This window comes from Pan troglodytes, chromosome X, assembly GCF_028858775.2.
Source record: "Pan troglodytes isolate AG18354 chromosome X, NHGRI_mPanTro3-v2.0_pri, whole genome shotgun sequence".
NCBI lineage: Eukaryota > Metazoa > Chordata > Mammalia > Primates > Hominidae > Pan > Pan troglodytes.
Window position 1 is genome coordinate 105,430,850 of NC_072421.2, and position 24,015 is coordinate 105,454,864.

General features: G+C 39.0%; 1 protein-coding gene across 1 annotated transcript in view; it reads right to left on the reverse strand.

Moving 5' to 3' along the window:
* The window catches only part of LOC107972647 (uncharacterized), a 70,783-nt gene extending 49,975 nt beyond the window's left edge, over nt 1-20,808 (reverse strand). The window contains exon 1 of the mRNA XM_054676491.2: nt 20,658-20,808. Within this exon, the coding sequence (XP_054532466.2) occupies nt 20,658-20,808 (151 nt within the window). The remainder of the gene's footprint in view (nt 1-20,657) is intronic.
* Between the last annotated feature and the right edge of the window lie 3,207 nt (nt 20,809-24,015).

The following is a 24,015-nucleotide window of genomic DNA, read 5'->3' on the forward strand; positions in this document are numbered from 1 at the left end:
CATGGTGTATATGTGCCACATTTTCTTAACCCAGTCTATCATTGATGGACGTTTGGGTTGGTTCCAAGTCTTTGCTATGGTGAATAGTGCCGCAGTAAACATATGTGTACATGTGTCTTTATAGCAGCATGATTTATAATCCTTTGGGTATATACCCAGTAATGTGATAGCTGGGTCAAATGGTATTTCTAGTTCTAGATCCTTGAGGAATCGTCACACTGTCTTCCACAATGGTTGAACTAGTTTACACTCCCACCAACAGTGTAAAAGCATTCCTATTTCTCCACATCCTCTCCAGCATCTGTTTTTTCCTGACTTTTTAATGATCGCCATTCTAACTGGTGTGAGATGGTATATCATTGTGGTTTTGATTTGCATTTCTCTGATGACCAGTGATGATGAGCAACTTTTCATGTGTCTGTTGGCTGCATAAATGTCTTCTTTTGAGAAATGTCTGTTCATATCCTTTGCCCACTTTTTGATGGGGTTGTTTGTTTTTTTCTTGTAAATTTGTTTAAGGTCTTTGTAGATTCTGGATATTAGCCCTTTGTCAGATGGGTAGATTGCAAAAGTTTACTCCCATTCTGTAGGTTGCCTGCTCACCCTGATGGTAGTTTATTTAGCTATGTAGAAGCTCTTGAGTTTAATTAGATCCCATTTGTCAATTTTGGCTTTTGTTGCCATTGCTTTTGGTGTTTTAGTCATGAAGTCCTTGCCCATGCCTATGTCCTGAATGGTATTGCCTAGGTTTTCTTCTAGGGTGTTTTATGGTTTTAGGTCTAACATTTAGGTCTTTAATTCATCTTGAATTAATTTTTGTATAAGGTGTAAGGAAGGGATCCAGTTTCAGCTTTCTACATATGGCTAGCCAGTTTTCCCAACACCATTTATTTTAAATAGGGAATCCTTTCCCCATTTCTTGTTTTTGTCAGGTTTGTCAAAGATCAGATGGTTGTAGATGTGTGGTATTATTTCTGAGGGCTCTATTCTGTTCCATTGTTCTATCTCTCTGTTTTAGTACCAGTACCGTGCTATTTTTGTTACTGTAGCCTTGTAGTATAGTTTGAAGTCGGGTAGCATGATGCCTCCAGCTTTGTTCTTTTTGCTTAGGATTGTCTTGGCAATGCAGGCTCTTTTTTTGGTTCCATATGAACTTTAAAGTAGTTTTTTCCAATTCTGTGAAGAAAGTCATTGGTACCTTGATGGAGATGGCATTGAATCTATAAATTACCTTGGGGAGTATGGCCATTTTCATGATATTGATCCTTCCTATCCGTAAGCATGGAATGTTCTTCCATTTGTTTGTGTCCTCTTTTATTTCGTTGAGCAGTGGTTTGTAGTTCTCCTTGAAGAGGTCCTTCGCTTCCCTTGTAAATTGGATTTGTAGGTATTTTATTCTCTTTGTAGCAAATGTGAATGGGAGTTCACTCATGATTTGGCTGTTTGTCTGTTACTGGTGTATAGGAATGCTTGTGATTTTTGCACATTGATTTTGTATCCTGAGACTTTGCTGAAGTTGCTTATCAGCTTAAGGAGATTTTGGGCTGAGACGATGGGGTTTTCTAAATATACAATCATGTGATCTGCAAATGGGGACACAAAGGGGCTGCTTCCAGCTTTTGCCCATTCAGTATGATATTGGCTGTGGGTTTGTCATAAATAGCTCTCAATATTTTGAGATATGTTCCATCAATACCTAGTTTATTGAGAGTTTTTAGCATGAAGGGCTGTTGAATTTTGTCAAAGGCCTTTTCTGCATCTGTTGACGTAATCATGTGGTTTTTGTCATTGGTTCTGTGTATGTGATGGATTATGTTTATTGATTTGTGTATGTTGAACCAGACTTGCATCCCAGGGATGAAGCCCACTTGATCATGATGGATAAGCTTTTTAATGTGCTGCTGGATTCGGTTTGCCAGTATTTTTTTGAGGATTTTTGCATCAGTGTTCACTAGGGATAGTGGTCTAAAATTCTCTTTTTTTGTTGTGTCTCTGCCAGGCTTTGGTATCAGGATGATGTTGGCCTCATAAAATGAGTTAGGGAGGATTCCCTCTTTTTCTATTGATTGGAATAGTTTCAGAAGGAATGGTACCAACTCCTCTTTGTACCTCTGGTAGAATTTGGCTGTGAATCCATCTGGTCTTGGACTTTTTTTTGGTTGGTGGGCTATTAGTTATTGCCTCAATTTCAGAGCCTGTTATTGGTCTATTCAGAGATTCAACTTCTTCCTGATTTCGTCTTGGGAGGGTGTATGTGTCGAGGAATTTATCCATTTTTTCTAGATTTTCTAGTTTATTTGCATAGAGGTGTTTATAGTATTCTCTGATGGTAGTTTGTATTTCTGTAGGATCAGTGGTGATATCCCCTGTATCATTTTTTATTGCATCCATTTGATTCTTCTCTCTTTTCTTCTTTATTAGTCTTGCTAGCGGTCTATCAATTTTGTTGATCTTTTCAAAAAACCAGCTCCTGGATTCATTGATTTTTTTGAAGGGTTTTTTTGTATCTGTATCTCATTCAGTTCTGCTCTGATCTTAGTTATTTCTTGCCTTCTGCTGGCTTTTGAATTTGTTTGCTCTTGCTTCTCTAGTTCTTTTAATCGTGATGTTAGAGTGTCGATTTTAGATCTTTCCTGCTTTCTCTTATGGGCATTTAGTGCTATAAATTTCCCTCTATTCACTGCTTTAAATGTGTCCCAGAGATTCTGGTACGTTGTGTCTTTGTTCTCATTGGTTTCAAAGAACATGTTTATTTCTGCCTTCATGTCGTTATTTACCCAGTAGTCATTCAGGAGCAAGTTTTTCAGTTTCCATGTAGTTGAGCGGTTTTCAGTGAGTTTCTTGATCCTGAGCTCTAATTTGATTGCACTGTGGTCTGAGAGACAGTTTGTTGTGATTTCTGTTCTTTTACATTTGCTGAGGAGTGCTTTACTTCCAACTATGTGGTCAATTTTAGAATAAGTGCAATATATGTTGCTCAGAAGAATGCATATTCTCTTGGTTTGGGGTGGAGAGTTCTGTAGATGTCTATTAGGTCTGCTTGGTGCAGAGCTAAGTTCAAGTCATGTATATCCTTGTTAAACATCTGTCTCACTGATCTGTCTAATATTGACAGTGGGGTGTTGAAGTCTCCCACTATTATTGTGTGGGAGTCTAAGTCTCTTTGTACATCTCTAAGGACTTGCTTTATGAATCTGGGTGCTCCTGTTTTGGTGCATATATATTTGGGATAGTTAGCTGTTCTTGTTGAATTGATCTCTTTACCATTATGTAATGGCCTTCTTTGTCTCTTTTGATCTTTGTTGGTTTAAAGTCTATTTTATCAGAGACTAGGATTGCAACTCCTGCTTTTTTTTTTTTTTTTTTTTTTGCTTTCGGTTTTCTTGGTAGATCTTCCTCCATCCCTTTATTTTGAGCCTATGTGATTCTGCACGTGAGATGGGTCTCCTGAATACAGCACATGGATGGGTCTTGACTCTTTATCCAGTTTGCCAGTCTGTGTCTTTTAATTGGGGCATTCAGCCCATTTATATTTAAGGTTAATATTATGTGTGTATTTGATCCTGTCATTATGATGTTAGCTGGTTATTTTGCCCGTTAGTTGATGCTGTTTCTTCCTAGCCTCGATGGTCTTTACAATTTGGCATGTTTTTTGCAGTGGCTGGTACCAGTTGTTCCTTTCCATGCTTAGTGCTTCCTTCAGGAGCTCTCGTAAGGCAGGCCTGGTGGTAACAAAATCTCTCAGCATTTGCTTGTCTGTAAAGGATTTTATTTCTCCTTCATTTATGAAGCTTAGTTTGCCTGGATATGAAATTCTGGGTCGAATATTCTTTTCTTTAAGAATGTTGAGTATTGGCCCTGACTCTCTTCTGGCTTGTAGAGTTTCCGCCGAGAGATCTGCTGTTAGCCTGATGGGCTTCCTTTTGTGGGTAACCCGACCTTTCTCTTTGGCTGCCCTTAACATTTCTTCCTTCATTTCAACCTTGGTGAATCTGACAATTATGTGTCTTGGGGTTGCTCTTCTCGAGGAGTGTCTTTGTGATGTTCTTTGTATTTCCTGAATTTGAGTGTTGGCCTGCCTTGGTAGGTTGGGGAAGTTCTCCTGCATAATATCCTGCAGAGTGTTTTCCAACTTGGTTCCATTCTCCCCATCACTTTCAGGTACACCAATCAAATGTAGATTTGGTCTTTTCACAGAGTCCCATATTTCTTGCAGGCTTTGTTTGTTTCTTTTTACTCTTTTTTTTCTAAACTTCTCCTCCTGCTTTATTTCATTAATTTGATCTTTAATCACTGATACTCTCTCTTCCACTTGATCGAACTGGCTATTGAAGCTTGTGCATGCATCACGTAGTTCTTGTGCCATGGTTTTCAGCTCCATCAGGTCATTTAAGGTCTTCTCTGCACTGGTTATTCTAGTTAGCCATTCATCTAATCTTTTTTCAAGGTTTTTAGCTTCCTTGCGATAGGTTCGAACATCCTCCTTTAGCTCAGAGAAGTTTGTTATTACCAACCTTCTGAAGCCTGCTTCTGTCAACTCGTCAAAGTCGTTCTCCGTCCAGCTTTGTTCCATTGCTGGTGAGGAGCTGTGATCCTTTGGAGGAGAAGAGGCACTCTGGTTTTTAGAGTTTTCAGCTTTTCTGCTCTGGTTTCTCCCCATCTTTGTGGTTCTATCTACCTTTGGTCTTTGATGATGGTGACCTACAGATGGGGTTTTGGTGTGGATGTCCTTTTTGTTGTTGTTGATGCTATTCCTTTCTGTTTGTTAGTTTTCCTTCTAACAGTCAGGTCCCTCAGCTGCAGGTCTGTTGGAGTTTTCTGGAGGTCCACTCCAGGCCCTGTTTTCCTGGGTGTCACCAGCGGAGGCTGCAGAACAGCAAATATTGCTGCCTGATCCTTCCTCTGGAAGCTTCATCCCAGAGGGGCACCTGCCTGTATGAGGTGTCAGTTGGCCCCTACTTGGAGGGGTCTCCCCGTTAGGCTACATGGGGTTCAGGGACCCACTTGAGGAGGCAGTCTGTCCATTCTCAGAGCTCAAACAGCATGCTGGGAGAGCCACTGCTCTCTTCAGAGCTGTCAGACAGGGATGTTTAAGTCTGCAGGAGTTTCTGCTGCTTTTTGTTCAGCTATGCCCTGCCACCAGAGGTGAGGTCTACAGAGGCAGCAGGCTGTCAGACAGGGACGTTTAAGTCTGCAGGGGTTTCTTCTGCTTTTTGTTCAGCTATGCCCTGCCACCAGAGGTGGGGTCTACAGAGGCAGCAGGCCTTGCAGAGCTGCGGTGGGCTCCATCCAGTTTGAGCTTCCCCAGCCACTTTGTTTACCTACTCAAGCCTCAGCTATGGCGGACTCCCCTCCCCCTGCCAGGCTGCTGCCTCACGGGTCAATCTCAGACTGCTGTGCTAGCAGTGAGCAAGGCTCCGTGGGCATGGGACTCGCTAAGCCAGGTGCAGGATATTATCTCCTGATGTGCCATTTGCTAAGATCATTGGTAAAGCACAGTATTTGGGCAGGAGTGTCCCAATTTTCCAGGTATAGTCTGTCACGACATCCCTTGGCTAGGAAAGGGAAATCCCCCCACCCCTTGTGCTTTCTGGGCAAAGCGATGCCCTGCCCTGCTTTGGCTGGCCCTGTGTGGGCTGCACCCACTGTCCAACCAGTCCAATGAGATGAACCAGGTACCTCAGTTGGAAATGCAGAAATCCCGTCTTCTGCGTTGATTACACTGGGAGCTGCAGACTGGAGCTGTTCCTATTCAGCCATCTTGGAACGGAATCTCTCCTGCATCTTTTTTTTTATTAATTCACAAGCATTTACAAACACATCTGCATGTGTAGGGAATGTATAATATTATTTAGTGGCCTTAAAAATATGAATCGTGTTATGCTATATGTATTGTTTTGCTGTTTGCTACTTTCACCCAACATAATATCTGGCAGCTTTTCATGTTAATACATATAAATCTACCATTTTCTTTGTTGCATAGTATTCTACTATGAATACTAGGATAAACACTAGGATATTCTACTAGAATAAATAATTTGTGTAGCCATTTCCCCATTGACATGGATATTTCTAAATTTTTGCTAATGTAAAACCTGCTGTAATGAATATCTTATATGCCCCTCTTTCTTTTCTCCACTGACTTTTAAATACAACTTTTAATCAATATTAGATTCTTATGAATACTTGGGTTTGTTTCAGGATTCTCTATTTGGTTCTGTTGATCCATGTATTAATACATGCATCCACACCTTTCATTTTTACATTTTTGTAATGTGTTTTTATTTTATATTCACTTTTCATTTTTATATTTTTATAATACTTTACATTTTTATATTTTTATAATATGTTTGTTATCTGGCATTGAAAGAGCTTCCTTTCATTTTTGTGGTTATTTTTACATATTTACTATTTCAATGAATTTTAAATGCAGATTATTATACCCATGTAGGATCTTACTAGCATTTTTATTTGGTATTTCACTGAGTTTACAGATTTAACCAGGGAGAGTTAGCATCTTTACATGAATGAGTCTTTATATGAATAAACATGGTATGGCTTTCCACTTATCCAAATTTTTAAGTCCTTTAGTAGTGCTTCATAATTTTCTCTGTAAATATTTTGAACATATCTTGTTTGCTTTATTTCTAGATACTTCATTTTTGTTGCTACCTTCAATAGAACTTTTTCTTTCGTTTTATAATTACCATAGGAGTATAAGAAAGCTATCGATTTTTGTATGTTGTCTTTTGCCAGCAACTTTACTAACAAATTCTCTTTTCTTTCTAATCGATTTTTTGTTGATTCTATTGGATTTTCTTGGTAGGAAAACAGATTATTACAAATACTGATAGTTTTGTCTCTGTCTTTAGCTTGGATACCATGTGTACTTTTTGTGTTTTAATGCATTGGCTAGGACCTCGGATTTAAATTTGAATCATAGCAATATCAGATATCTTTATTTTTTCCTTCCATTTAATGGGAATGCTTCTAAAATTTCATCAAGTATTATGTTTGCTGTGGGTGTCTGGCAGTTACCCTTTATTAAGTCAAATAAACTCTCTTGAATTTCTATCTTTTTGAGGCTTTTTAAAAACAAGAATGGTCACGCTTGTAATCCTAGCAATTTGGGAGGCCAAGGAGAGTAGATCGCTTGAGTCCAGGAGTTTGAGACCAGCCTGCACAACATGGCAAAACCTCATCCCTACAAAATAATAATAATAATAAATTAGCAAGGTGTGGTGGCATGTGCCTATACAGAGTCCCAGCTACTCGGTGAGGGCTGAGATAGTAAGATTGCTTGAGCCTGGGAAGGTCGAGACTTCAGTGAGCTGTGACTGCACCACTGTACTCCAGCCTGGGTGACAGAGTGAGACCCTGTCTCAAAAAAAAAATAAAAATAAAAAAAAGAAACCAAGAAGGGATGAAAAAGCAAAGCTTTATCCATTGTTTTTTCACCTGTAAGTAGGACATATAGTTTTTTCCGTTTACATTATTAATGCATAAAATTGCATTGATAGCTTTAAAATTTTTTTATTAAAATTTCCGAATGTACATAACAGTAGAATGTACAATAAAACCCCGTACATACTCATAACTCAGCTTCAATAGCCATCAACATTTTTCCATGCTTGTTTGAACTATGATCTTCCCCTCTTTTATGGTGGAATATTTTAGGCTAATCAGGAATATCATGTAATTTCACTCCTAAATATTTCAGTATGCATAGCAAAAGAATTATAGCAAAAAGAACATCTTCTCATATAGTCACAATGCCATTATCACACTAATACCCGGTGAATAATCTGATTTTTCTAATTGTCTGAAAATGTTTTTGCCATTGAGGTTTGTTGGAATTGGGATCCAATTGAGGTCACCTTATTATATTATATCTATTAAGTTTCTTTTAAAAATTTTATTTTTATTTATTTATTTTTTTTTATTTATTATTTTTTTTTGAGACAGAGTCTCACTCTGTCGCCCAGGCTGGAGTGCAGTGGCGCGATCTCGGCTCACTGCAAGCTCTGCCTCCCGGGTTCACGCCATTCTCCTGCCTCAGCCTCCCGAGTAGCTGGGACTACAGGCGCCCGCCACCACGCCCAGCTGATTTTTTGTATTTTTAGTAGAGACGGGGTTTCACCATGTTAGCCAGGATGGTCTCGATCTCCTGACCTTGTGATCCGCCCACCTCGGCCTCCCAAAGTGTTGGGATTACAGGTGTGAGCCACCGCACCCAGCCTCTTTTAAAAATTTTAAAAGCTAAACCAAACAGTACCTCCTCTCTTTTATTGTGATGACATTGGCTTGTTGAAGAAACTTGGCATTTGTCCTCTAGACTGTCCCATATTCTGGATTCAGCTGATTACTTCCTTGAGGTGTTATTTTACTTGTTTCTATATTCCCTGTTGTTTCTTGTAAACTGGAATGTAAAGCTAAAGACTTGATTAGACTGGATGGTGTGGCTCATACCTGTAATCTCAGCACTTTGGGAGGTACTTTGGGAGGTGGGCGGATCACTTGAGCCCAGGAGTTCAAGATCAGCCGGGACAATATGATGAAAACTTGTCTTAAAAAAAATGCAAAAATGAGCTGCTGTGGTGGCCCGCACCTATAGTCCCAGCTACTTGGGAGGCTGAGGTAGGAGAATTATGTGAGCCTGGGGAGGTCAAGGCTGCAGTGGGCAGTGATCATGCTACTGCAGTCCAGCTGGTCAACAGAGTGAGAGCTTGTCTCAAAAAAAGAAAAAAAAAGACTTGATTAGATTAGGTTTTTAAAATTATTATTTGGCAAGAATATCTCATGGTTGTTACTATGTACTTCCTTTTATGTAATTTGCAGTTGTCTCACTTTTAGTAATACTAAAAGTGGATTGAGGTGGTGATAGTCTGATCCCTTCATTGTAAAGTTCTCCATTATCCTTTCACCTTTTGCATTGCTTTACTATTTATTTCATAATTGTTATTCGAATCAATTATTTCATTATTGATTTCAAAGTAATGATTTTCTAATTCTTTCATTCTTTGAGCATTCATCAGCTAGAATTCCTCTGTAAGAAGAACTATCCCTCATCTACTAGGGTTATTTGGTAAGCCTAAAATACAGTTTCTATGGGAAAGACACGGTAAATTCTTAACTCTTTCCCTTTAATTGCCAGTTTTCCAAGTAAGGAGTTAGTACCCTGTTCCATGTTGACACATCTTTAAATGTTAAACCTTCCCTGCAGTCCTAGGATTAGCCTATTGGGGCATAATGTATCTTTTTAAATCTACTGCAGGATTTGAGTGACTAGTATTTTATCTGGCATTTTAAAAAATCTGTGTTTATACATGAGATTGCCTATAGCATTGATCCTCAATTGGCAAAATTACCCCTCAAGAAGGCATTTGGAAATATCTGCAGGTGCTTTTGGTTGTCAGTTTATTGAGTGTGTGAGTTGGGGGAGTCCTACTACAATTGGGTAAATGGTGACTGGGGTTGCTAAATGAAGAACTGTCTCAACAAAAATGCTATTAGCACTCTTATGAAAAATGCTGGCCCGTAGTTCTCTTGTGCTTTTCCAATTTTTGTATCAAGGTTATACGTTTTTATATCAAGGTTCATATGTGAGATGGGCTATAATTTTCTTTCCCTTTACTTGTCAGTTTTGGTATCAAGATTATACCAGCCTTATAGCTGTGTGGCGTCATTTACCATTTTTTTAATATGGAAAAAATGTTTGGAAAGTTTCATTAATCTGTTCCTAGATGGTTTTGTCAAACACCCACAAAATTTCTGGAAATGGTGACTTTTAAGGTAGATTCTTGATTATCATTATACATTCTAATGTGATTAATAGGTTTATTTAAGTATTCTATTTCTTAGGCCAATTCTTGGACTAATTTTCCTAGAAATTATCCATTTCACCTAGATTTTCAAAGTTATTGGTGTAAAAGTTATACAGTACTCCTAAAATAATTTTTTGGTATAGTCTCTTTCTGTAGTTTGGTCCCCTTTCATTTTTTTGAGATTATGTGTTGTATTTATTTTAAATAGATTCTGACACAAACTTTTGCAGTAGCAGAATAGAAAGTGAAACACTTAGAAGACATATGTGGCAATCAAATTGATAATTATGCCAGTTCATATTTTCACTGATCTTTTCTGCATTTCCATTGATTCTTTTTTAAATAAAATTTACTTTAAGTTCTGGGATACATGTGCAGAACATACAGGTTTGTTACATAGGTATACATGTGCCATGGTGGCTTGCTGCACCTATCAACTTGTCATCTAGGTTTTAAGCCCCGCATGTGTTAGGTATTTGTCCTAATGCTCTCGCTCCCTTTCCCCCCAACCCCTGCCAGGCCCCGGTGTGTGATGTTCCCCTCCCTGTGTCCATGTGTTCTCATTGTTCAACTCCCATTATGAGTGAGAACATGCGGTGTTCGGTTTTCTGTTCCTGTGTTTGTTTGCTGAGAATGATGGTTTCCAGGTTCATCCATGTCCCTGCAAAGGACATGAACTCATTCTTTTTATGGCTGTATAGTATTCCATGTGTATATGTGCCACATTTTCCACATGTGTATATGTGCCACATTTTCTTTATCCAGTCTATCATTGATGGGCATTTGGGTTGGTTCAAATCTATGCTATTGTAAATGGTGCTGCAATAAAAATATGTGTGCATGTGTCTTTATAGTAGAATGATTTATAATACTTTGGGTATATATCCAGTAATGGGATTGCTGGGTCAAATGGTATTTCTGGTTCTAGATCCTTGAGGAATCACCACACTGTCTTCCACAATGGTCAAACTGATTTACACTCCCATCAATAGTGTGAAAGCATTCCTATTTCTCCACATCCTCTGCAGCATCTGTTGTTTCCTGACTTTTTAATCATCGCCATTCTAGTGTGAGATGGTATCTCACTGTGGTTTTGATTTACATTTTTCTAATGACCAGTGATAATGAGCTTATTTTCATATGTTTGATGGCTACATAAATGTCTTCTTTTGAGAAGTGTCTGTTCATATCCTTTGCCCACTTTTTGAAGGGGTTGTTTTTTCTCTTGTACATTTGTTTAAGTTCTTGTAGATTCTGAATATTAGATCTTTGTCAGATGGATAGGTTGCAAAAATGTTCTCCCATTCTGTAGGTTGCCTGTTCACTCTGATGATAGTTTCTTTTGCTGTGCAGAAGCTCTTTAGTTTAAGTAGATCCCATTTGTCAATTTTGGCTTTTGTTGCCATTGCTTTTGGTGTTTTAGCCATGAAGTGTTTGCCCATGCCTATGTCCTGAATGGTATTGCCTAGGTTTTCTTCTAGTGTTTATATGCTTTTTGGTTTTACATTTAAGTCTTTAATCCATCTTGAGTTAATTTTTGTATAAGGTGTATGGAAAGGGTCCAGTTTCAGCTTTCTACATATGGCTAGCCAGTTTTCCCAGCACCATTTATTAAATAGGGAATTCTTTCCCCATTGCTTGTTTTTGTCAGGTTTGTTGAAGATCAGATGATTGTAGATGTGTGCTCTTACTTCCGAGGTGTCTATTCTGTTCCATTGGTCTATATATCTGTTTTGGTACTAGTACCATGCAGCTTTGGTTACTGTAGCCTTGTACTATAGTTTGAAGTTGTGTAGCCTGATGCCTTCTGCTCTGTTCTTTTTGCTTAGGATTGTCTTGGCTATACAGGCTCTTTTTTTGGTTCCATATGAAATTTAAAGTAGTTTTTTTCTAATTTTGCAAAGAAAGTAAATGGTAGCTTGATGGGAATAGCATTGAATCTATAAATTACTTTGGGCAGCATGACTGTTTTCATGATATTGATTTATCCTATCCATGAGCATGGAATATTTTTCCATTTGTTTGTGTCCTCTTTTATTTTCTTGAGCAGTGGTTTGTAGTTCTCCTTGAAGAGGTCCTTCACGTCTATATTCCTAAGTGTTTTATTCTCTTTTTAGCAATTTGTGAATGGGAGTTCACTCATGATTTGGCTCTCTGCTTGTCTATTATTGGTGTACAGGAATGCTTGTGATTTTTGTACATTGATTTTGTATTCTGAGACTTTGCTGAAGTTGCTTATCAGCTTAGGGAGTTTTTGGGCTGAGACAATGGGGCTTTCTGAATATACAGTCATGTCATCTGCAAGCAGAGACAATTTGACTTCCTCTTTTCCTGACTGAATACCCTTTATTTCTTTCTCTTGCCTGATTGCCCTGGTCAGAACTTCCAGTACTATGTTGAATAGGAGTGGTGAGAGAGGGCATGCTTGTCTTGTGCCTGTTTTCAAAGGGGCTGCTTCCAGCTTTTGCCCATTCAGTATGATATTGGCTATGGGTTTGTCATAAATAGCTCTTATTATTTTGAGATATATTCCATCAATACCTAGTTTATTGAGAGTTTTTAGCATGAAGAGATGTTGAATTTTATCAAAGGCCTTTTCTGCATCTGTTGAGATAATCGTGGTTTTTGTCATTGATTCTGTTTATGTGACGGGTTATGTTTATTGATTTGCGTATGTTGAACCAGGCTTGCATCCCAGGGATGAAACCAACTTGATCGTGATGGATAAGCTTCATGATGTGCTACTGCATTCGGTTTGCCAGTATTTTATTGGGGATTTTCGCATTGATCTTCACCAGGGATATTGGCCTGAAATTTTCTCTTTTTTGTTCTATCTCTGCCAGGTTTTGGTATTAGGATGATGCTGGCCTCATAAAATGAGTTATGAAAAAGTCTCTCTTTTTCTATTGTTTGGAATAGTTTCAGAAAGAATGGTACCAGCTCCTCTTTGTACCTCTGGTAGAATTTGGCTGTGAATTCATCTGGTCCTGGGTTTCTTTTGGTTGGTAGGCTATTAATCATTGCCTCAATTTCAGAACTTGTTATTGGTCTTTTCGGGGAGTCGGCTTCTTCCTGGTTCAGTCTTGGGAGGGTGTATATGTCCAGGAATTTATCCATTTCTTCCAGATTTTCTAGTTTATTTGCATAGAGGTGTTTATAGTACTCTCTGATGGTAGTTTGTATTTCTGTGGGATCAGTGGTTATATCCCCTTTATCATTTTTTAGTGTGTCTATTTGATTCTTCTGTTTTCTTCTTTATTAGGCTGGCTAGTGGTCAATCTATTTTGTTAATCTTTTCAAAAAACCAGCTCCTGGATTCATTGATATTTTGAAGGGTTTTTTGTGTCTCTATCTCCTTCTCTTCTGCTCTGATCTTAGTTATTTCTTGTCTTCTGCTAGCTTTTGAATTTGTTTGCTCTTGCTTATCTAGTTCTTTTTTTTTTTTTTTCTGAAGTGGAGTCTTGCTTTGTCGCCCAGGCTGGAATGCAGTGGCATGATCTCGGCTCACTGCAAGCTCCACCTCCTGGGTTCATGCCATTCTCCTGCCTCAGCCTCCTGAGTAGCTGTGACTACAGGTGCCTGCCACCATGCCCGGCTAATTTTTTTGTATTTTCAATAGAGACGGGGTTTCACTGTGTTAGCCCGGATGGTCTTGATCTCCTGACCTTGTGATCTGCCTGCCTCAGCCTCCCAAAATGCTGGGATTACAGGCATAAGCCACCGCGCATGGCTGCTTCTCTAGTTCTTTTATTGTGATGTTCAGGTGTCGAATTCAGATCTTTCCAGCTTTCCAGTGTGGGCGTTTAGTACGATAAATTTCCCTCTTAACACAGCTTTAGCTGTGTCCCAGAGATTCTGGTATGTTGTGTCTTTGTTCTCATTGGTTTCAAAGAACTTCTTTATTTCTGCCTTAATTTCGTTATTTACCCAGTAGTCATTCAGGAGCAGTTTGTTCAGTTTCCATGTAGTTGTGCGGTTTTGAGTGAATTTCTTAATCCTGAGTTCTAATTTGATTGCACTGCGGTCTGAGAGGCTGTTTGTTATGATTTCTGTTCTTTCGCATTTGCTGAGAAGTGTTTTACTTCCAGTTATATGGTCGATTTTAGAATAAGTGCTATGTGGTGCTGAGAAGAATGTATATTCTGTCTATTTGGGGTGGAGAGTTCTGTAGATGTCTATTAGGTCTGCTTGGTCCAGAGTTGAGTTCAAGTCCTGAACATCCTTGTTAATTTTCTGTCTCATTGATCTGTCTAATATTGACAGTGGGGTGTTAAAGTCTCCCACTATTATTGTGTGGGAGTCTAAGTTTTTTTGTAGTTCTCTAAGAATTTGTTTTATGAATCTGGGTGCTCCTGTATTGGGTGCATATATATTTAGGTTAGTTAGCTCTTCTTGTTGAATTGATCCCTTTACCCTTATTTAATGCCCTTCTTTGTCTTTTTTGATCTTTGTTGGTTTAAAGTCTGTTTTATCAGAGACTAGGATTGCAACTCCTGCTATTTTTTGCTTTCCATTTGCTTGGTAAATATTCCTCCATCCCTTTATTTTGAGCCTATGTGTGTCTTTGCACATGAGATGGGTCTCCTGAATACAGCACACTGATGGGTCTTGACTCTTTATCCAATTTGCCAGTCTGTTAGCCCATTTACATTTAAGGTTAATATTGTTATGTGTGAATTTGATCCTGTCATTATAATGCCAGCTCTTTATTTTGCCCGTTAGTTGATGCAGTTTCTTCCTAGCATCGACGGTCTTTACAATTTGGCGTGTTTTTGCAGTGGCAGGTACCGGTTGTTCCTTTCCATGTTTAGTACTTCCTTCAGGAGCTCTTTTAGGGCAGGCCTGGTGGTGACAAAATCTCTCAGCATTTGCTTGTCTGTAAAGGATTTTATTTCTCCTTCATTTATGAAGCTTAGTTTGGCTGGATACGAAATTCTGGGTTGAAAATTATTTTCTTTAAGAATGTTGAATATTGGCCCCCACTCTCTTCTGGCTTGTAGAGTTTCTGCAGAGAGATCAGCTGTTAGTCTGATGGGCTTCCCTTTGTAGGTAACCTGATCTTTCTCTCTGGCTGCCCTTAACATTTTTTCCTTCATTTCAACCTTGGGGAATCTGATGATTATGTGTCTGGGATTGCTCTTCTCGAAGAGTATCTTAATAGTGTTCTCTGTATTTCCTGAATTTGAATGTTGACCTGTCTTGCTAGGTGGGGGAAGTTCTCCAGGATCATATCCTGAAGTGTGTTTTCCAACTTGGTTCCATTTTCCCCATCAGTTTCAGAGACCCCAATCAATCGTAGGTTTGGTCTTTTCACATAGTCCCATATTTCTTGGAGGTTTTGTTTGTTCTTTTTCATTCTTTTTTCTTTAATCTTGTCTTCACTCCTTATTTCAGTAAGTTGATCCTCAATCTCTGATATCCTCTCTTCTGCTTGATTGATTCAGCTATTGATACTTGTGTATGCTTCACGAAGTTCTCATGCTGTGTTTTTCAGCTCCATCAGATCATTTATGGTCTTCTCAAAACTGGTTATTCTTGTTAGCAATTCCTGTAACATTTTATCAAGGTTTTTAGCTTAGCATTGGGTTAGATCATGCTCCTTTAGCTCAGAGGAGTTTGTTATTACCCACCTTCTGAAGCCTACTTCTGTCAGTTTGTCAATCTCATTCTCCATCCAGTTTTGTGCCCTTGCTAGAGAGGAGTTGTGATCATTTGGAGGAGAAGAGGCATTCTGGTTTCTGGAATTTTCAGCATTTTTCGCCAGTTTTTCCTCATCTTTGTGGATTTTTCTACCTTTGATCTTTGAGGTTGATAATCTTTGGATGGGATTTTTGTGCGGGGGTCCTTTTTGTTGATGTTGATGCTTTTGCTTTCTGTTTGTTAGTTTTTCTTCTCACAGTCAGGCCTCTCTTCTGCAGGTCTGCTGCAGTTTGTGGGAGGTCCACTTCAGACCCTCTTCAACTGGGTATCACCAGTGGAGGCTGCAGAACAGCAGTATCACCAGTGGAGGCCACAGAACAGCAAAGATTGCTGCCTACTTCTTCCTCTGGAAGCTTCGTCCCAGAGGGACACAGGCCTGATGCCAGCCAGAGCTCTCCTGTATGAGGTGTCTGTTGACCCCTGTTGGGAGGTCCCTCCCAGTCAGGAGGCATGGGCATCAGGGACCCACTTCAGGAGGCAGTTCTGTCCCTTAGCAGAGCTCGAGTGCTGTGCTGGGAGAATCCTCGTCAGGATCAGCTGCTCTCTTCAGAGCCGGCAGGCAGGAAAGTTTAAGTCCGCTGAAAATGTGCCCACATCCACCCCTTCCCTCAGGTGCTCTGTCCTAGGGAGATAGGAGTTTTATCTATGAGCCCCTTACTGGGGCTGTTGCCTTTACTTTAGAGATGCTCTGCCCCATGAGGAGGAATCTAGAGAAGCAGTCTGGCCACAGCCACTTTGCCACATTGTGGTAAATTCCACCCAGCCCAAACCCCCCAGCCTCCTTAGCAGTGTCAGCGGAAAACTGAATACTAAAGCCTCAGTAATGGCGGACACCCCTCCCTGCACCAAGCTAGATTGTCCCAGGTTGACTTCAGACTGCTGTGCCAGCTGCGAGAATTTCAAGCCAGTGGTTCTTAGCTTGCTGGGTTCCATGGGAGTGGGACCCGCTGAGAGAGACCACTTGGCTCCCTGGCTTCAGCCCCCTTTACAGGGGAGTGAATGGTTCTGTCTCACTGAGGTTCCAGGCGCCACTGGGATATGGAAAAACTCCTGCAGCTAGCTTGGTGTCTGCCCAAACAGCTGTGCTTGAAACCCAGGGTCCTGGTGGTGTAGGCACATGAGGGACTCTCCTGATCTGCAGGTTGCAAAAACCATGGGGAAAAAAAGTAGTATCCGGGCCGGGTAGCACAGTTCCTCATGGCTTCCCTTGGCTGGGGAACGGAGGTCCCCTGGATTCTTGCATTTCCTGGGTGAGGTGATGCCCCACCCTGTTTTTGCTTGCACTCTGTGGGCTGCATCCACTGCCTAACCAGTCCCAATGAGATGAACTGAGTACCTCAGTTGGAAATGCAGAAATCACCTGCCTTCTGCATTGGTCTCGCTGGTAGCTGCAGACCGGAGCTGTTCCTATTTGGCCATCTTGTCTGTACTCCAAAATTCCTTCTTGCTTGGGGGAGATTAGTCTTTGTTCCATTAAAGCCTTCAATTGATAGTATCAGGCCGACCCACATTATACCCTTTCATTTTTTAATGTTAATTTGTGCCTTCTTTATTTTTGAAATCATACTTGCCAAAAACTTTTGTATTCTATTAATCTTTTCAAATAAATATTATTTCCTCTTATCGATCTACTCCATGGTTCTATTATTGTTTGTTTTCTATTTCAGTAATTATTAATTTCATCTTAATTATTTTTATTTTTTATTTGTTTTTCTTAATGTTTAATTTTTGCAAGTACATAGTAGGTGTATATTTTTATCAGGCACATGAGATATTTTGATACTGGCATGCAATGCTTAATAATCACATCAGATTAAATAGGGTACTCATTACCTCAAGCATTTACCCTTTGTGTTACAAACAATCCAATTATACTCTTTTAGTTATTTTAAAAAGTATAATTAAATTGCTATTGACTATAGTCAGCCTGTTGTGCTATCAAATACTAGTCTTATTCATTCTATCAATTTTTTTGTACCCATTAACCACCTTCACTTCCCAGACTCTGGTAACCATTCTTCTGCCCTCTATCTCCATGAATTCAATTGTTTTAATTTTTAGATCCCATAGTAAATGAGAACATGTGATGTTTGTCTTTCTGTGTCTGGCTTATTTCATTTAACATAATGACCTCCCATTCCATCCATGTTGTTGCACATGACAGGATCTCTTTTCTTTTTCATGGCTGAATAGTAGTACTACATTGTGATATGTACATTTTCTTTATCCATTTGTCTGTTGATGGACACTTAATGTTGCTTCCAAATCTTGGCTGTTGTGAGCAGTGCTGCAATAAACATGAGAGTACAGATATCACTTTGATATACTGATTTCCTTTCTTTTGGGTATATACCAAGCAGTTGGATTGCTAGATCATATGGTAGCTCTATTTTTAACTTTTGAGGAACCTCCAAACTGTTTTTGTTAGTGGTACTAATTTACATTCCCATCGACAGTGTACGAGGATTCCCTTTTCTCCACATCCTCTCCAGCACTTGCTATTGCCTGTCTTTTGGACAGAAGTCATTTTAGTGGAGGTGAAATGATATCTCATTGTAGTTTTGATGTGCATTTCTCTGATGATCAGTGATGTTGAGCACCTTTTCATATGTCTATTTGCCATTTGTATGTTTTCTTTTGAAAAATGTCTATTCAGATCTTTTAGCCATTTTAAAATCAGATTATTTGATTTTTTTCCTATTGTTTCAGCTCCTTGTACATTTTGCATATTAATCCCTTGTCAGATAAATAGTTTGCAGATATTCTTTTTCATTCTGTGGGTTGTATCTTCACTTCGTTGTTTCCTTTGCTGTGCAGAAGCTTTTTAACTTGATGTGATCCCATTTGCCTATTTTTGCTTTGGTTGCCTGTGCTTGTGGGGTATTACTCAAGAAATTTTTTGCCCAGACCAATGTCCTGAACAGTTTCCCCAGTGTTTTATTTTAGTGTTTTCATAGTTTGAAGTCTTAGATTTAATTCTTTAATTGATTTCGATTTTATTTTTGTATAAAGCAAGAGATAGGAATCAAGTTTCATTTTTTTGCATATGAATATCCAGTTTTCCCAGCACTATGTATTGAAGAGACTGTCTTCCCCAATGTATATTCTTGGCATCTTTGTTGAAAATGAGTTCATTGTAGGTGAATGGATATTTTTCTGGGTTCTCTATTCTGTTCCATTGGTCTATGTGTCTGTTTTTTTTTGTTGTTTTTTTTTTGTTTTTTTGTTTTTTTGTTTTTTGCCAGTACCATGCCCTTTTGGTTACTATAGCTCTGTAGTGTAATTTGAAGTTAGGTAATATGATTCCTCCAGTGTTATTCTTTTTGTTCAGTGTAACTTTGGCTATTCTGGGTCTTTTATGACTCCATATAAATTTTAGGTTTGTTTTTTCTATTTCTGTGCAGAATGTAATTGGTATTTTGATAGGGATTGTGTTGTATCTGTAGATTGCTTTGGGTAATATGGGCATTTTAACAATAGTGATTCTTCCAATCCATGAACATGGAATATTTTCTCCTTTTTTGGTGTCCTCTTCAATTTCTTTCATCAACGTTTATAGTTTTCATTGTAAAGATATTTCACTTCTTTGGTTAATTCCAGGTATTTAATTTTACTTTTGGCTATTATAAATGTGATTTTTTTTTCATTTCTTTTTCAATTGCCTATTATTGTTATTGTGGTAAAATATACATAACATAAAATTTGACATTTTTACCATTTTTAAGTGTAGAGTTCACTGGGATTAAGTAAATTTACATTGTTGTTCAATCATCACCACCATCCATTTCCAGAACCTTTTCATTCTCAAGCTGAAAGTTCACAACTATTAAACAATTACTCCATTCTCAAACTGAAAGTTCACAACTATTAAACACTTACTCCATATTACCCTTTTCCTCAAGCCCCTCGTAACTTTCTGTCTCTGAATTTGACTACTTTAGGTAACTTATATCAGTGTAAACACACAATATTTGCAATTTTATGTCTGGATTATTTCACTTAGCATAGTGTCTTCTAGGTTTATCTATGTTGCAGCATGTGTCAGAATTTCCTTCTTTTTAAGGCTGAGTAATAGCCTATTACATGTATAGACCACATTTTATTTATCCATTCCTCCACTGATGGACATTTGGGTTGTTTCCACTTTCCCATTTTCTTTTATAATTGCATTTTTATGGATTTTATTTATTTGATATTGTTTGATTCTATTCACATACCATAAAATTTACCTCTTTTTTGAAGTGTACTTTTTTGTGATATTAGTATATTCACAATGCTGTGGAACTATTACAACTATCTAGTTCCAAAATATTTTCAACACCCCAAACAGAAACCCTATACCTGTTAGCAATCACTAGCAATTCTTCCTTCCCCCACTGCAGCCTCTGGCAACCACGAATCTACTTTCTGATTATATGGATTTGCCTATTCTGGATATTTCATATAAATGGAATTTCACAATATGTGGCATTTTGCTTCTGGCTTTTGTCACTTAGCATAAAGTTTTCAAGGATCACCTGCGTGTAACATGTATCAGTACTTCATTCTTTGTTTTTTTTTTAAACACAGGATCTCACCCTGTCACCTAGGCTGACTTAAAACTACATAGAAGCTGCCAAGGCTTATGGCTTGTACCTTCCGAAGCAGTGGCTGGAGCTGTACTTGGGGCCCTTTGAGCTCGTGCTAGAGGGGCTTGGATGGGTGGTGAAGTGTCCTGAGGCTGCACAAACCAGTGGTGCCCCAGGCCTGGCCCCCTAAACCATTATTTCCTACTAAGCCTCTGGGACTGTGATGGGAGGTGCTGTCCCAAAGACTTCTAAAATGCCTTTGAGGCCTTTTCCCCATTGTGTTGGATATTACCACTTGGCTCTCTTTTGAGTCATGCTAATCTCTCTAGCAAGTGGTTGCTGTGAAGCCTGCTTGGATTCTTCCCCTGAAAATACTTTTCTTTCTCTGCCACAGGGCCAGGCTGCACATTTTCTAAACATTTGGACTTTGCTTTTAAATGTGAGTCCCAACCTTAAGTCATTCCATTGCTCCCATATTGGATCATAGGTTGTTAGAAACAGCCACACCACTTCTTGAATGCTTTGCTGCTTAGAAGTTTCTTCCACCAGTACCCTAAGTCCTCACTCTTAAGTTCAACCTTCCACGGTTCCTTAGGACCTGGACATAATGCAGCCAAGCTCTTTGATAAGGCATAACAAGGGTGGTCTTTCCTCCAGTTCCCAATAACTTCCTCATTTCCATCTAAGACCTCATCAGCCTGGCTTTCACTGTCCATATTTCTATCAGCATTTTTGTTACAACCACTTAACCAGTCTCTAAGAAGTTCCCAACTTTCCCTCGTTTTCCCTGTCTTCTGAGACCTCCAAACTCTTCTAGCATCTGCCCATTACCCAGTTCCAAAGCTGCTTCCCCATTTTCAGGTAACTTCATATTAATACCCCAACCTTAGTACCAGTTTTCTATATCAGTTCGTTCTTGCATTGCTGTAAAGAAATACCTGAGGCTGGGTAGTTTGTAAAGAAAAGTGGTTTAATTGGCTCCTGGTTCTGCAGGCTGTACAGGAAGCATGATGCCAGCATCTGCTTCTGATGAGGGCCTCAGGAAGCTTCTAATCATGGCAGAAGGAGAAGGGGGAGCAAGCTCATCAAATAGCGAAAACCAGAGGAAGACAGGGGGAGGTGCCACACTCTTTTGAATAACCAGATCTCATGTGAACTCAGAGCAAGAACTAATTTATCATCAAGGGGATGGACCTAAGCCATTCATGAGGGATCCACCTCCATGATCCAAACACCTCCCACCTGGCCCCACCTCCAACACTGCTGATTACCTTTCAACATGAGATTTGGAGGGGACAAACATCCAAACCATATCAAATGGTAATCATGTGAGGTGATGGATGTGCTAATTAGCTTGATTGTGGTAATCATTTCACAATGTGTATGTATATATATCAAATCATCACATTGTACATCTTAAATATACACAATTTTTATTTTTCAGCTATATCTTAATAAAGGTTGGAAAAAATTGTAGCATTTCTTTCCCCTATTTTTGGCTGCATGCATACCATGTAGAGTCACCATATAAAGTTTTTCAGTTTGTTGACTTAAAAGGCACAGGACCAAGAGTGTGAATGGGGACTGCAATTAACTCATACTCTGCTCTCTAACTTGTATATCCTAGTTTGGTCCTGCCCCATCCAAGAGAAGAGAGCACCATTTCACCATTTTGTAGTTCAACTACTTAGAGGACACATCTCAGCATGATTTGTCTTCTTGAAGAGGGTACCTTTTAGTACTTTGTATAAATATCTGATATGTATCGGTGGAAATCCTAGAATAATGGATACTATTTTCCTATCCTGGAATTCGGGCCACCTCACAGCCTTTAGTCTAGCCGAGACTAATAACCGGTTATAAAATGCCCCTCATAATTCCCTCCAAAGGTCTGGTGATTGTAACTGGCTCTGTGGTATAATTTTTAAATCAGAATTCTTTAGTTGCAGACCACAGCAATTGATTTTGCATAACTTAAACAAAAAGGAATATTTAGAAGGATATTGGAATTACTGAAATGTAAATTGACATGCTGAAAAACAAGGCCTCAGGGAGGTCAGGAACCATCAAGCTCGAGACATTTAGGTAGCAGAACCTCAGTCTCTATAGTCCCCAGTCAGGTTTAAAAATTCAAGGATGGGGAATCTGATTATTTCACTAAGAGGGATGGGAACTTTCATCAGAACAAGGTTAGTGAAAGAATGCTGGACAAACCAAGCAATAGTTACCAAAGGAGACAAAAAAGCAAGGTGTCAACATCCAAGTGGAGATGTTGAGTAAACCTTTAAATATATAAGTCTGAATCTCAGAGGAGAGGGCTAGACTAGGATAAACGATTGGGAATCATAAAGATAACTGAAATAATGGGCATGGTGTAGATTGCCCAGAAAGAGAGTGAGAGGCCATACAGCCCTCCAGCTCTGTTGCCCAAGGGCAGGAGCACTTACTACACAGTAATTGTAGCTGGAGGATTGTTCCTATTTTGGGGAGTGCAAAAAAATATTCCTAGAGATTGGGAAGAGTGTAGGGTGTGAGACTATAACACTGTGCTGAGAACATTCCATTTCATAAGAATGAACGTGTTATGTGAAGATTTTAATGGAATGTAACATCTTTCTGTCAAAGTTACAATAAATGCCATCTTATTTTTTCTGTAACATTTATCATTTATATTGAACCAGGGCCTGTGTTGAGTGTTTTATGAGTATCATCTTATTTAATCCTCACAACAAATTAATGAGGTAGGTATTATTATCAACCACATTTTACAGTTTGGTTACCGAAATCTCAGAGAGTTTAAGTAATTTACTCAAGGTCATGTTGCTAAAAAGGGTAGAAATGGGACTTACGTAAGGTCTACCAGAATTTAAAAAAATTTCTACTCTATATAAGATGATACAGCAACACAAACATTAGCTATGGTTTAGGATTCTTGAGCCCCTACTGTGTAGCATGCAATGTGCTGAATATTTTACATTATCTCATTTAATCTTAATAAAACCTTATACAGAAAGTACCGTCATTATCCCTACCTAACTGATAAAACTAAGACCTGGAAATATTAATTTCCTGGTTGTCACACAGTCAGTAAGTGGTAGAGTCAGTACTTGAAGACATTTGCTTGATTCTAAGGCTTATATGTTTCACCAACACGCACTTTTCTCTAACAAAGATAACCAAATCTTATAAGAGTGGCTCTCTTCTCTGGCTTTGTACTAGAATCACCTGCGAAGTTTTAAAAAAATGATGCTGAGCCTCATCATCAAAGATTCTGATATAATTTAACAGTAATGTGGACAAGTCATTGGGTTTTTTTTATTTTTTATTATTATACTTTAAGTTTTAGGGTACATGTGCACAATGTGCAGGTTAGTTACATATGTATACATGTGCCATGCTGGTGTGCTGCACCCATTAACTCATCATTTAGCATTAGGTATATCTCCCAATGCTATGCCTCCCCCTCCCCCCCACCCCACAACCGTCCCCAGAGTGTGATGTTCCCCTTCCTGTGTCCATGTGTTCTCATTGTTCAATTCCCACCTATGAGTGAGAATATGCGGTGTTTGGTTTTTTGTTCTTGCGATAGTTTACTGAGAATGATGATTTCAAATTTCATCCATGTCCCTACAAAGGACATGAAGTCATCATTTTTTATGGCTGCATAGTATTCCATGGTGTATATGTGCCACATTTTCTTAATCCAGTCTATCATTGTTGGACATTTGGGTTGATTCCAAGTCTTTGCTATTGTGAATAGTGCTGCAATAAACATATGTGTGCATGTGTCTTTATAGCAGCATGATTTATATTCCTTTGGGGAACTCCCATTCACAATTGCTTCAAAGAGAATAAAATACCTAGGAATCCACCTTACAAGGGACGTGAAGGACCTCTTCAAGGAGAACTACAAACCACTGCTC